Source organism: Aegilops tauschii, chromosome 7 (genome assembly GCF_002575655.3).
Source record: "Aegilops tauschii subsp. strangulata cultivar AL8/78 chromosome 7, Aet v6.0, whole genome shotgun sequence".
Lineage (NCBI taxonomy): Eukaryota > Viridiplantae > Streptophyta > Magnoliopsida > Poales > Poaceae > Aegilops > Aegilops tauschii.
This window is the reverse complement of record NC_053041.3, coordinates 649,588,843-649,602,730: the sequence shown is the minus strand read 5'-3', so window position 1 is coordinate 649,602,730 and position 13,888 is coordinate 649,588,843. Positions and strand designations below refer to the sequence as shown.

Sequence of the window (13,888 nt, the reverse complement as noted above, 5' to 3'; positions counted from 1 at the left end):
TACAAAGATATTTAATCATGCATAAAAGAGTTCAGAAAAGACTCAAATAAGTTTCATTGATAATCTGATCATAAATCCACAATTCATCGGATCTCGACAAACACACCGCAAAAGAATATTACATCGAATAGAACTCCAAGAACATCGATTAGAACATTGTATTGAAGATCAAAGAGAGAGAAGAAGCCATCTAGCTACTAGATATGGACCCGCAGGTCTGTGTTAAACTATTTACGCTTTATCGAAAGGGCAACAAGGTTGATGTAGAGGCCCTCTATAATCGAATCCCCCTCCGGCAGGGTGCCGGAAAAGGCCCCAAGATGGGATCTTACGGGAACAGAGGCTTGCGGCGGCGGAAAAGAATTTTGGTAGATGCTTTTGTTGGTTTGGGAATATTTTAGGATTTATAGAGCTGAGTTGGAGGTCGGTGGACTCCCGAGGGGCCCACAAGCCGCCCCCCCCCATGGTGCGCCCTGAGGCCTTGTGGTTTCCTCGAGACTCTTCTAGCCCTCTCCCAAGTCTTCCGGTCCAAGAAAAATCATCGCGAAAGTTTTATTTCGTTTGGACTTCGTTTGATATTCTTTTTCTGTAAAACTCAAAAACAAGGAAAAACTGAAAACTGGCACTGGGCTCAAGGTTAATAGGTTAGTCCCAAAAATAATATAAAATAGCATATTAATTCATATAAAACATCCAAAACAGATAATATAATAGCATGGAATAATAAAAAATTATAGATACGTTGGAGACGTATCACACACATCCGGTCCTGGACCCCCGATCCCCCTCCCCCCTCTCCCTCACGTCGCCTCCCCTCGGTCGGCTCCAGGGGCCCCCGATCCCGTGCCGCCAGACCCTCCCCGGTCCTCCATCCCCAGCCGCCGCTACCGCAGGCAAGGGCCGCGGTGCCGGTAGGCCCTGCACCGCAGATCCAGGGCGGGTGGTGGCCGCGGCAGATCCTGTGAGGCGGAGGCGGCGTCTCACGTGGGGAGGCCCGGGGCGGCATTCAGGGCGGCGCCCCTACTGCGCAGTGGTGATGGGAACCTACATGGCCAGCGGTGTGGCGGTCGCGGGCGCATGGGTGGCTCCGATGGGCTGCGGATCTGGCGTCCTGTCCAGATCCGTCTTGCTACGACCTTGGCCGTATGGTTGCGCTCGGAGGATTGGTGAGGGGCGGCTGGAGGCTCCCTGCCGGCGTGCTGACGGCGGCCCCCGTCTTCACGGCGAGGCTCCGTTCGGTTCCAGCCAGCTGCGAGGTTGGGGGGGACGTGACTTCCGGTGAAAATCGCGCCGACTTCGGTCATGGCGGATGATGGCGGCGTCTATGACGTCCTTCCCTTCTCGAGGCGTCGTTGTTGCAGGTCGTGGCACCCCACTCGTGATGTTCAAGGGAAAACCCTAGATAAGGATCTACTGAATTGGACGATGATGGTACCTTTGATGCCGTTGTCCCTCCTGAGGGCATCGTTTTGGAGCAAGTGCTAGTTGGACGGGACAAGCGGAAGAGCGGTGTCTCATCCACCGCAAGGCCAACGGCGGATCCCGGTGGCATGGTGCTGCGGAGGTTTGGCGATGCGCGCGTGTGGACGAATACGTGTAGGATGATGGAGTTGCCTGGCGTCGTGGTGGCGTCGACGGCAGGCCTAGCAAGGTCGATGGGTCAATTTCTGCTCTGGAGATGGACCGGTAGAAGATGGCGGCGACAGCCTCTGAGAGTGCGTCAGTCCGGTACGGGACCCAGTCCCAGTGTGTGGCTGGGCTAGGGCATCCGGCTTTAGATGTTAGGGTTTGGTGCGATGTCCGTTTGGTATTTGGCCCGGATCAGGGTGCCGCTTTGGGTGCCGGTTCCCTTGTGGAAGTACCAGGGTCCCGCTCTTATAGGAGAAGGTGTGGACGCTTGATGAGTGATGACCCTTTGTCCTGTCCACCCTCGGGTGTGCAATTGGAAAATATAATTAAGGAGCCCAACGCTGTTGAGCTCACGCTGTTGAGCAACCTTTAGTACCGGTTCGTGTCACGAACCGGTACTAATGAGGTTGCGTCAGGCTTTGGTCAGGCTGGGGACCCACGGGCACATTTAGTACCGGTTCGTCCCATGAACCGGTACTATAGCTTCTTAGTAAGCTGTTTTTTAGTCCCACCTCGCGAAGAGAGAGGCACTAGAAGCGGTTTATAAGCCCTGAGTGCAGAGACGATGAAGGAGAGGCGCAATGCTCATCTGCATGTTGCTTAGCTTTAAGCCTTTAGGAATAGTGTAGACTGCACGGAGCTATGTACAGTGCAGTTTGCACTATTCCGAAAGGCTTGAAGCTAATTAACGAGCATTGTGCCTCTTTTTTATCTTTAATAACTTATTCCAGCTCCGGACTTCTTGTGTTACGGCAAAAACTGGACGCACTTCGTGTACAAACTGGACAATCTCTTTCGAAGTATCACGGTTTCTGACGAGAAATCATCTGTTACATGGGCACTTCATTTTTTAAAACTTATTACAACTCCAGACTTTTTTGCGTTCCGTACACACCATTCAAAGCGACGTCATCAATTTTCAAAACTTTCTGACATCATTTGCTATTTTTAGTCATTTACCGATTTGTTTAGAGAGCTAAATGACCGTGAAATTGAAAACCACTACAAAATGAACTCGGAAAATGTCGAAACTTGGCATGGTATCATCATTTCACCCACATAGTATGTGCAAAAGAGTAGAGAGGGTTACGGCAAAAACTAGACGCACTTCGTGTACAAACTGGACAATCTCCTTCGGAGTATCAGGGTTTCGGACGAGAACTCATCTGTTTCACTGGCACTTCATTTTTTTAAACTTATTACAACTCTAGACTTTTTTTGAGTTCCGTACGCACCATTCAAAGCGACGCCATCAATTTTCAACACTTTCTGACATCATTTGCTATTTTTCAGTCATTTACCGATTTGTTTAGAGAGCTAAATGACCGTGAAATTGAAAATCACTATAAAATGAACTCTGAAAATGTCGAAACTTGGCATGGTATCATCATTTCACCCACATAGCATGTGCAAAAGAGTAGAGAGCGTTACGGCAAAAACTGGACGCACTTCGTGTACAAACTGGAAAATCTCTTTCGAAGTATCAGGTTTTCTGACGAGGACTCATCTGTTACATGGGCACTTCATTTTTGTAAACTTATTACAACTCCAGACTTTTTTGCGTCCCGTACACACTATTTAAAACGACGTCATCAATTTTCAAAACTTTCTGACATCATTTGCTATTTTTTAGTCATTTACCGATTTGTTTAGAGAGCTAAATGACCGTGAAATTAAAAATCACTATAAAACGAACTCTAAAAATGTCAAAACTTGGCATGGTATCATCATTTCACCCACATAGCATGTGCAAAATAGTAGAGAGCGTTACGGCAAAAACTGGACGCACTTCGTGTACAAACTGGACAATTTCTTTCAGAGTATCAGGGTTTCGGACGAGAACTCATCTGTTACACTGACACTTCATTTTTTTTAACTTATTACAACTCCATACTTTTTTGTGTTCCGTACGCACCATTCAAAGCGACGTCATCAATTTTCAACACTATCTGACATCATTTGCTATTTTTCAGTCATTTACCGATTTGTTTAGAGAGCTAAATGACCGTGAAATTGAAAATCACTACAAAATGAACTCTGAAAATGTCGAAACTTGGCATGGTATCATCATTTCACCCACATAGCATGTGCAAAAAAGTAGAGAGGGTTACGGCAAAAACTGGACGCACTTCGTGTACAAACTGGACAATCTCTTTCGGAGTATCAGGGTTTCGGACGAGAATTCATCTGTTACACTGGCACTTCATTTTTTTAAACTTATTACAACTCCAGACTTTTTTGCGTTCCGTACGCACCATTCAAAGCGTCGTCATCAATTTTCAACACTTTCTGACATCATTTGCTATTTTTCAGTCATTTACCGATTTGTTTAGAGAGCTAAATGACCGTGAAATTGAAAATCACTACAAAATGAATTCTGAAAATGTCGAAACTTGGCATGGTATCATCATTTCACCCACATAGCATGTGCAAAAGAGTAGAGAGGGTTACGGCAAAAACTGGACGCACTTTGTTTACAAACTGGACAATCTCTTTCGGAGTATCAGGGTTTCGGACGAGAACTCATCTGTTACATTGGCACTTCATTTTTTTAAACTTATTACAACTCTAGATTTTTTTTGCGTTTCGTACGCACCATTCAAAGCGACGTCATCAATTTTCAACACTTTCTGACATCATTTGCTATTTTTCAGTCATTTACCGATTTGTTTAGAGAGCTAAATGACCGTGAAATTGAAAATCACTACAAAATGAATTCTGAAAATGTCGAAACTTGGCATGGTATCATCATTTCACCCACATAGCATGTGCAAAAGAGTAGAGAGGGTTACGGCAAAAACTGGACGCACTTTGTTTACAAACTGGACAATCTCTTTCGGAGTATCAGGGTTTCGGACGAGAACTCATCTGTTACATTGGCACTTCATTTTTTTAAACTTATTACAACTCTAGATTTTTTTGCGTTTCGTACGCACCATTCAAAGCGACGTCATCAATTTTCAACACTTTCTGACATCATTTGCTATTTTTCAGTCATTTACCGATTTGTTTAGAGAGCTAAATGACCGTGAAATTGAAAATCACTACAAAATGAATTCTGAAAATGTCGAAACTTGGCATGGTATCATCATTTCACCCACATAGCATGTGCAAAAGAGTAGAGAGCGTTACGGCAAAAACTGGACGCACTTTGTTTACAAACTGGACAATCTCTTTCGGAGTATCAGGGTTTCGGACGAGAACTCATCTGTTACATTGGCACTTCATTTTTTTAAACTTATTACAACTCTAGATTTTTTTTTTGCGTTTCGTACGCACCATTCAAAGCGACGTCATCAATTTTCAACACTTTCTGACATCATTTGCTATTTTTCAGTCATTTACCGATTTGTTTAGAGAGCTAAATGACCGTGAAATTGAAAATCACTACAAAATGAACTCTGAAAATGTCGAAACTTGGCATGGTATCATCATTTCACCCACATTGTATGTGCAAAAGAGTAGAGAGGGTTACGGCAAAAACTGAACGCACTTCGTGTACAAACTGGACAATCTCTTTCGAAGTATCAGGGTTTCTGACGAGAACTCATCTCTTACAGGGGCACTTCATTTTTTGAAACTTATTACAACTCCAGACTTTTTTGCGTTCCGTATACACCATTCAAAGCGACGTCATCAATTTTCAAAACTTTCTGACATCATTTGCTATTTTTTTAGTCATTTACCGATTTGTTTAGAGAGCTAAATGACCGTGAAATTGAAAATCACTACAAAATGAACTCTAAAAATGTCGAAACTTGGCATGGTATCCTCATTTCACCCACATAGCATGTGCAAAAGAGTAGAGAGGGTTACGGAAAAAACTGGACGCACTTCGTGTACAAACTGGACAATCTCTTTCGGAGTATCAGGGTTTCGGACGAGAACTCATCTGTTACACTGGCACTTCATTTTTTTAAACTTAATCTCAAAGAGTGATTTGCTTTTGTGGTGTTATGAACGCTTATAATATCATGACCATGTTGAACTCGATGATATCTTTGCTAGCTAGTATATACTGTTGTTGGTGATGATATGATGCAAGAGTTTTTATATTAATATGATGATGATGATGAGTTATTATATCATTTATGAAAGAAATCGCATATTAGTTTCAACTGGATGTGGATCCTAGCTAAGTGATCAAGTATATGCCATATCCATATTACTTAGATCACTTAGCTAGGATCCACATGCATCCAGTCGAAACTAATCCGCGGTACTTTCACCTAATGATTTAACAACTCATTATAATGTAAAACAATCACTAAATTACATTGAAAACACAAAACTAAAGGAAAAACAAAAATTAAAACCAAAACACACCCAAACATTTAGTACCGGTTGGTGTTAGCAACCGGTACTAATGTCCTACATGCACCCGGGCCTGGCTCGTGCCACGTGGTGGCACGTTAGCGCCGGTTCGTGCCGAACCGGTACTAAAGGGGGACCTTTAGTCCTCACTCTTTAGTGCCGGTTGCAGAACCGGCACTAAAGGCCCTTACGAACCGGTGATAAAACTCTGTTTTCTACTAGTGAATCGAGCTGAAGGAGAAGACATCCTGATGTCGGCCGGTGAGTCGACCATTCTCTCCCCTGTGAGATCCTCATTACCTCGGCGAAACTCATGCATGCCTGTTCACCTCTTGTGTGCTCTCGCTCTCCTCAGGAACATCTGTGCCCGCCATGCTAGCTAGTTAGCTAGTGGTAGCGAAGTGGAGTGATTGCACAAGAGGCTGTTGTCTCTGACCAAGCAAGCATATATTTCCGTCTCTAAAGGAGCTAGAAATCAATGGCCGAGGCTGCTGTTACTGTGGTGCTCGGAAATTTGAGCAATCTTGCAATACAGGAGACCACATTCTTGTGTGCAGTCACCCTTGAAGTGGCGCTCCTCAGAGCTGAGCTCGTGAGGCTGCAGGCCTACCTTAAAGACGCTGACAGCAAATGGAGATCAGGAAATGCACTAGTTGCTGTCCTGGTGAAACAGATCACAGATGTGGCGTATGAGGCTCAGAATGTCATTGAAGCAGCAGATTACATGGAAAAGAGAAACAGGCTCAAGAGGGGATTCATGGGTGCTATCTCAAGGTATGCTCGCCTGCCGAGTGACTTGGCCACCATTCGTAAGATTGGTGTCGAAATTCAGTGTGTAAGGAGAAAGCTCACTGAGATTTTTGCAAGTGCAGATAATTTGAAAATTGATTTGGCTGACACGGTTGTAGTGGTGGATGAGCTTCCACAGGATTTCAGTCATATGCACCACAATTCTGAAGATGATGTTGTCATGGTTGGATTCCAGAATGAGCACAATGAAATAGTGGACAAATTAGTTGACAGTGAGAAGATGCTGAGTGCTGTGTCTATAGTTGCCATGGGTGGAGCGGGGAAAACCACACTCGCAAGAAAGGTATACACTTCATCCAGAGTCAAAGACCACTTCGACACGGTTGCTTGGGTGACCGTATCTCAAACGTTCAAGGGCATCAAGTTACTAAAGGATATTATGAAACAAATAATATATTGCAAAGAAGGCTGTAGAGAAATTGATGAAATGGATGAGTACCAGGTGGGAAAGAAGATCCATGACTTCCTCCTGCATAAAAGGTACCTGGTAGTTCTCGATGATGTGTGGGAAACCGACACATGGGAGCAGTTGAACACAACAGTTAATGCCTTTCCAGATGCATCTAATGGTAGTAGAGTACTGTTAACTACACGGAAGGAAGATGTTGCAAATCATGTTCAGATGCCAACCCATGTTCATCCATTGAAAAAGTTAGATGAAGAGAGGAGTTGGGAACTTTTTAGTAGCAAAGCTCTACCATCATATAGAAGGTCTGTTATGGAGGATGTGGATGAGTTTGAAAAACTTGGAAGAAAGCTTGCCAAGAAATGTGATGGATTGCCTCTTGCACTTGCAGTATTGGGTGGTCATCTGTCAAAGAATCTAAATACACAAGCATGGTCATATATACTATTGGGTTGGCCATCAAACAAGGATACACAGAGGATGCGAGACATACTAGCTCGCAGTTACAAAGATCTGTCAAGTCATTATCTAAGATCTTGTTTTCTCTATCTTGCTGCTTTTCCCGAGGATTTTGTAATAATCGTGTCAGATCTTATTCAGTTATGGATAGCAGAAGGCTTCATTCACCATATACCAAACCATAAACCAGAACAAATAGCACACATGTATGTAACCGAGTTGGCTCAAAGAAGTCTTGTCCAAGTTGTTGACAGAAGCAAGGGACACAGATGGATTGAGAGAATACAACTTCATGATATCTTACGTGAGTGGTGCATAGAAGAAGCAAGACAAGATGGTTTTCTTGATGTCAAAACTGAAATTACAGGTCAAGCTTCCCATCTTACCTATTTATATAAGTCTACTTTGCGTTTCAATATCTTAGTTATGTCATGACATGTGGCTTCTCGCTAACATATGGATTTACTCCCAAAAATGTGCAGGCCAAGTTAGTGCATCATCTTCTAATACCCAGAAATTCTATCGCTCCACTCTCCAAAACTCTGGTGATATGTTTTTACAGACAACACTCGATCTACGAACTCTCATTGGCTTTCAACTTTCATCAATACCCAAGATGAGTTTTCTACGAGTTCTTCACATTGAAAATTCAAGCTTAAGGGGTGCCTCTAGAATAATCTATGGGTGCATTAACCTTAGATATCTCAGGTTGAGACGGTGTTCTGATTTCAAGCTCACTTCTTCAATTAGAAAACTCCTGTATCTGCAAACTATCGATTTGGCAAGCACATGGCACTCAAGCAAGAATCTCATGCCAAAATCCTTCTGGCATATCCCGACCCTAAGGCATGTTTACCTTAATAACGGGTTTCCGCCACCTAAGAGGAGTGTTCACCAAAACAACCTTGAGACCTTCGCCGTTCAAATTCGTCATAATAACATGGTCAAGTTTGTGAGCCAAATGACAAAACTAACAACCTTATCCCTTTGTTTTACCTATAAAGCTAAGGACTTGTTGCGTATATTTGCGAACACGCCTCACCTAGTTCATCTTACCATTGGTCGGTTCCCTCATTTTCTTGGGCACCGCAGTTGTGGTTACATTAAAGAAGACCCGATGCCGATTCTGGAGAAGCTTCCTTGTCTTGTGGTGTTGAAGCTAGAGGGTTATCAAGGCAGAACAATGTCCTGCTCTACCCAAGGATTTCCTCAATTACGAGAGTTAGAACTTCATATCTCTGACAATTTCACTGAGTGGAGCATGGAGGACGGAACAATGCCAAAGCTCTCTTACCTGAAACTTCATGACTTCAAGCGGATGAGTAGGCTCCCCGAGGGGTTGTTACACCTTCCCTCCCTCAAGTGTCTAAAGATGACCCGCATGCCATTGATCTCCAGCGGAGACAGCACAGTGAAGGAGCTGCGACAGAAAGGGTGCCAGGTAGCACTAAACCTCTTATCATCCTGGCATTTTTTGTTTGTCTGATTTTACTACTAGAGCTATTGTTTGTCTGTAATTACAGTTTAAGGATCCAGTGCATTTACCCAAGCTATTTACGTGTATATGCTTATTTGCAGGCGCATCTGGGATGATTTGACATGCATGCAGCCTCCGCAAGAGAGATGTCTTCCCCTTCTCGTTCGGCAAGAGAGCAACCAATATATCTGCAGGACGGATGAGGAACGGATATCCGCAAGCAGGATGGACCGATTGGTGTGCTAGCTAGTTTCCACACCTATCCTCCCTGAATCTATGTATCTCGTTTTTATCAACTACTATGCACTTTGTGTTTTCCTGAATCCAATGTAACAATAAGAATATGTAGCACCGGTTAGACCGGTGCTTCAAGATGGCAATGTAATCTGTCGAATTATTGTAGTTTGGCAATCACATTAACGTTCATGAATTGTGGTTAATAATGTATTCCTCACTCTTTTTTCCTCTATGAAGCGCCTATATGGCCAGAAATGGTGTATCCGCGTACTGCACACTGCCACACTCCGATACGTGTATCCCAGGAGTATCCCAATTTTTTATTTTAAAAAAGAAAATAAACCCGATAAGCACTGTGGAGACGACGGGATACGGGTGGGACACGGCAAGGACGTCGCCAGCCCCGAGTCCAATAAGAAGCCCACGAGCCAAACCCCAACATTTGCTCTCTCCTCTCTGTATCGGGCGGGGGTGTTAGACTATATATACACGTAAATCCTTATATATGTCTGTAATTGTATTGTACCCTTTGGTACTCCTATATATAATGAGATAGCCACACCCCGTTTAGGGTGTCGAGCAGTTTCCCAAACTCTATGTCTTACATGGTATCAGTTTAGGGTTTTGATGTCTTCCGCTGCCTCTCACGCCGACGCAGCCTCGACCTCTGGCACTGCCGACGCCGCGTCAGCTCAAGCGCTCGCCCCCTCGTCGCCCTTCATGGCATCCCACCCGCTGGCTACGGCCTGGCGGCAGCCGCCCGCTAGTTCCCCGATCGGGTCGAGCGGGACGGGCGACCTGCCCCCGCCGATCGCATCTGGCGGGTCCTCCTCGGCCATCGCCTCTGGGCCGTCGGGGTTCCGCGGCCCTGCACCCATGTATGGCTGGTACGGCGCCCCTGCTTCAACCTTCGGCGCCGCGCCTCCGTCGTCGTCTGCCTGGCCGCCGCCCTACGGCGCGTCGCCGGTGCCTGTCTACGCTGGGTCGTCACACCCCTGGCCCTACGGGGTGCAGCCGTCCTCGCTCGTCCACGGGGCCGCACCATCTGTGCCCCCCGGAGCCCCGGCTGGCTCGGGTGCTGGCTCCGCTCCTGCAGGAGCCTACCCCGCGTCGCCATACGCTGGTGCACAACTGGCGCTCGCCCCTAACCCGGAGACGGACCCGATGATGGGCTGCTACGCGCCACCGGCACAGCCTCATGCGGATCACATGGCCGCACCGTCGCCGTTTTACTTCTCACACCTCCTTCCGGTGAAGCTTACGCCGGATAATTATTTGTCCTGGCGGGCTCAGGTGCTCCTTCTCCTCCGAAGCCGCTATCTGGAGGGGTACGTTGATGGCTCCATCCCATGCCCACCGCCGTATCATCCGGCGTACCACGTGTGGGTGGCTCAGGATCAGGCGATTCTCTCCGCTATCCAGTCATCGCTCACTCCGAGCGTGTCGTCGCTGGTCATCTTCGCCGCGACGTCCCGGGATGCTTGGTCGGCACTTCACAACAGCTTCGCCTCCCAGTCTACGGCGCGTGCTCATGCTATACGCACCGAGTTGGGGGAGACTAAACTTGATGGTCTCTCTATCACTGAGTACTTTACCAAGATGTCGGGTCTCGCCAACACATTGGCCTTGATTGGTCAGCCGCTTGGAGATGAGGAATTCAGCACCCCACGTGCTCAACGGTCTTGATGATGATTATGACAATCTCGTCGAGAATATTCATGGGCGTGAGGCGCCACTTCCGCCACGAGAGCTATATGCGCGTCTTCTTGGTCGTGAGCAGCGCATCAAAGCGCGTCGTGCCTCTCTGAGCTTCATCTCTGCCAACGCCGCGACCCGCGCTAAGCCACAGAAGCCGTCGCCGTCGCCTGGTGGGAACCCGGTGGCCTCATCCCCGCAGGCCCGCGCTGCCCCGCCATCAATCACTGGCAGCGCCAGGCCGGTGGCTTGTTGTCCCTGCTGCGGTGCTCAGCAGGCCTGCCAGCTGTGTGGCATTGAGCGCCACATCACCTCCCGATGTCATCGACGCTACAAGCAAGATTTCCTCAGCCTGGGCAATAATGGCAAAGGGAATGAAAAACAGGCTGCTGCGGTGACAAGTTATGACCATGGGCGCACTCCGTCCTACTCCATTGATCCTACGTGGTATATGGACACGGGAGCCACGAACCACCTCACCAATGAGATGGCCAAGCTTTCCACCAAGGAACCATATCGCGGTCATGATCAGGTGCACACAGCCAATGGAGCAGGTATGCACATCTCCCATGTTGGTCAGGCCTCACTTCTTGCACACAACTTTCGCAAACTGCGTCTTTCTAATGTCCTTCGAGTTCCCACTGCTACACGTAGTTTGTTGTCTATTCCTCAACTTACACGTGATAATAATGTCCTTGCTGAGTTTCACCCTTTTCGTTTCTTTATCAAGAATCGGGACACGAGGGCCGTTCTGCCTAGTGGCCGTCTTTGCCATGGTTTATATGCACTTGACGCGCCGCCCACATCTCCTATGCAGTCTTCTCCTCAGGCGTTCAGTGGTGTTCGTGTGTCACCTACACATTGGCATGCACGCCTTGGTCACCCTGCTGCTCCTATAGTCCGTGATGTGCTACATCGTCACGAATTACCAGTTGTGTCCAATAAAACTATTGAAACAATTTGTGATGCCTGTCAGCAGGGCAAGAGTCACCAACTTCCGTTTACAGAGTCTAGTCATTTTGTGAAACATCCTCTTGAGCTTGTGTTTTCTGATGTATGGGGTCATGCCCAAACGCCCGTTAGTGGCCATAATTATTATGCCAGTTTCATTGATGCTTATAGCCGGTTTACTTGGCTTTATCTTATTAAGCGAAAATCTGATGTGTTCGATGTTTTTATTCAGTTTCAAACACATGTTGAGCGTCTCCTGAAGCAGAAAATTATTCATGTTCAATCCGACTGGGGTGGTGAATATCACAACCTCAACACCTTTTTCAACAAGCTTGGGATTTCGCACTGTGTGTCTTGTCCTTATGCACATCAGCAGAATGGAGCCGCTGAACGTAAGCATCGTCATCTTGTAGAAACTGGCCTTACTTTGCTAGCTCATGCCTCCGTCCCGTTTTGGTTTTGGAGTGATGCTTTCTCCACCGCTTGTTTCTTGATAAACAGGCTACCCTCACGACTTCTGAATATGAAAACTCCTCTTGAACTCTTGCTCAACGAAATCCCAGATTACACTTTTCTCAAAGTGTTTGGGTGTGCATGTTGGCCCCATTTGCGTCCATACAACAAACGTAAGTTAGAGTTTTGGTCTAAAAAGTGTGTTTTTCTTGGGTATAGTTCCCTTCACAAAGGGTACAAATGCCTGCACGTTCCCACCAATCACGTCTACATCTCTCGTGACGTCGTTTTTGATAAGAATGTGTTCCCTTTCTATGCACTTCCGAATAACTCTGAAACTCCTATGCCACCTGTCCACTCTACCATACCTTTGCCTGATCAATTTGTGGATGTTGCAAATGCTCCTGTATTGCTTCCTAATCACACTGCAGGTATTGGACGTGGTGCTCGTCTTGAGCTACTTGATGAACAGGTGCCGGATGATGATCCGGAGCGGGACGTGGATCCATTGCATGGGACATGCATAACGGGTGCAGCCGCCCCGCGGGTGCGCCCTCACCCGGCTCCATGGAAGCCGCTCCGTGGGTGTCGCCCCCGCCCGACTTGGTGGACGCTGCCTCGCGGGCGTCGCTCGCGCCTGGCCTGGTGGCTGGGCCGTCTGCCGCCTCGCCTGGCCCAGCTGCTGGCTCTTCTGCGCTGGATGGGCTGGCCTTTCCTGGCCTGACGTCGCTCGTTTTGGGAGATATGGATCGGCCGGCCACACCTGCCCGACGCCGCGGCTCTCCCTGGTGCCAGGCGACTCTGGCGCTGGCTTGCATGCTGATTTGGCCTCACCTCTGCAGTCGCCTGTGCCGAGCCCGGCCTTGCCAACACAGCCGGCTGCTGCTGTTCTTCGTCCTCGCACATGCAGTCAGACATGAGTTTTTCAGCCAAAGAAACGCACTGACGGGACTGTCGCGTGGCTCACTGCTTGCATGGATCATATTACTGCGGATCCCATGCCGAGCCTCGCCATTTTCAGGCTGCACTGGGTATTCCTCATTGGCGTGCCGCGATGGAATAGGAGTTTCAGGCTCTGCTTCAGAATGACACTTGGCACCCTGTTCCCCCGACGTCTGGTGTTAACATTATTGATTCCAAGTGGGTTTTTAAAGTCAAGAGACATGCTGATGGTTCTATTGAGCGCTACAAAGCACGGCTTGTTGCCAAGGGTTTCAAACAGAGGTATGGTCTTGATTATGAAGACACATACAGTCCGGTTATCAAGCCTACTACCATTCGTTTGCTGCTGTCTCTGGCTGTTACCCGAGGATGGTTTCTTCGTCAGCTTGATGTGCAGAATGCTTTCATGCATGGAGTCTTGGAGGAAGAAGTTTATATGCGTCAGCCACCGGGTTTTGTGGATCCTGCACGTCCTCATCATCTTTGTCGTCTTGTTAAGGCGCTATATGGACTTA

The 13,888-nt window shown here is 47.1% G+C and overlaps 1 protein-coding gene across 1 annotated transcript; it reads left to right on the top strand.

Annotated features, from left to right (window-relative positions):
* The first annotated feature begins 6,421 nt into the window (after positions 1–6,421).
* Positions 6,422–13,351, top strand: LOC120969235 (putative disease resistance protein At1g50180). Its single transcript, XM_073504694.1, has 7 exons — positions 6,422–7,985; positions 8,101–8,579; positions 8,721–9,059; positions 9,948–10,918; positions 10,971–11,581; positions 12,863–12,903; positions 12,968–13,351. The coding sequence occupies exons 1-7, from the start codon at positions 6,422–6,424 to the stop codon at positions 13,349–13,351; spliced, it is 4,389 nt and encodes a 1,462-aa protein (XP_073360795.1).
* The last annotated feature ends 537 nt before the right edge of the window (positions 13,352–13,888 follow it).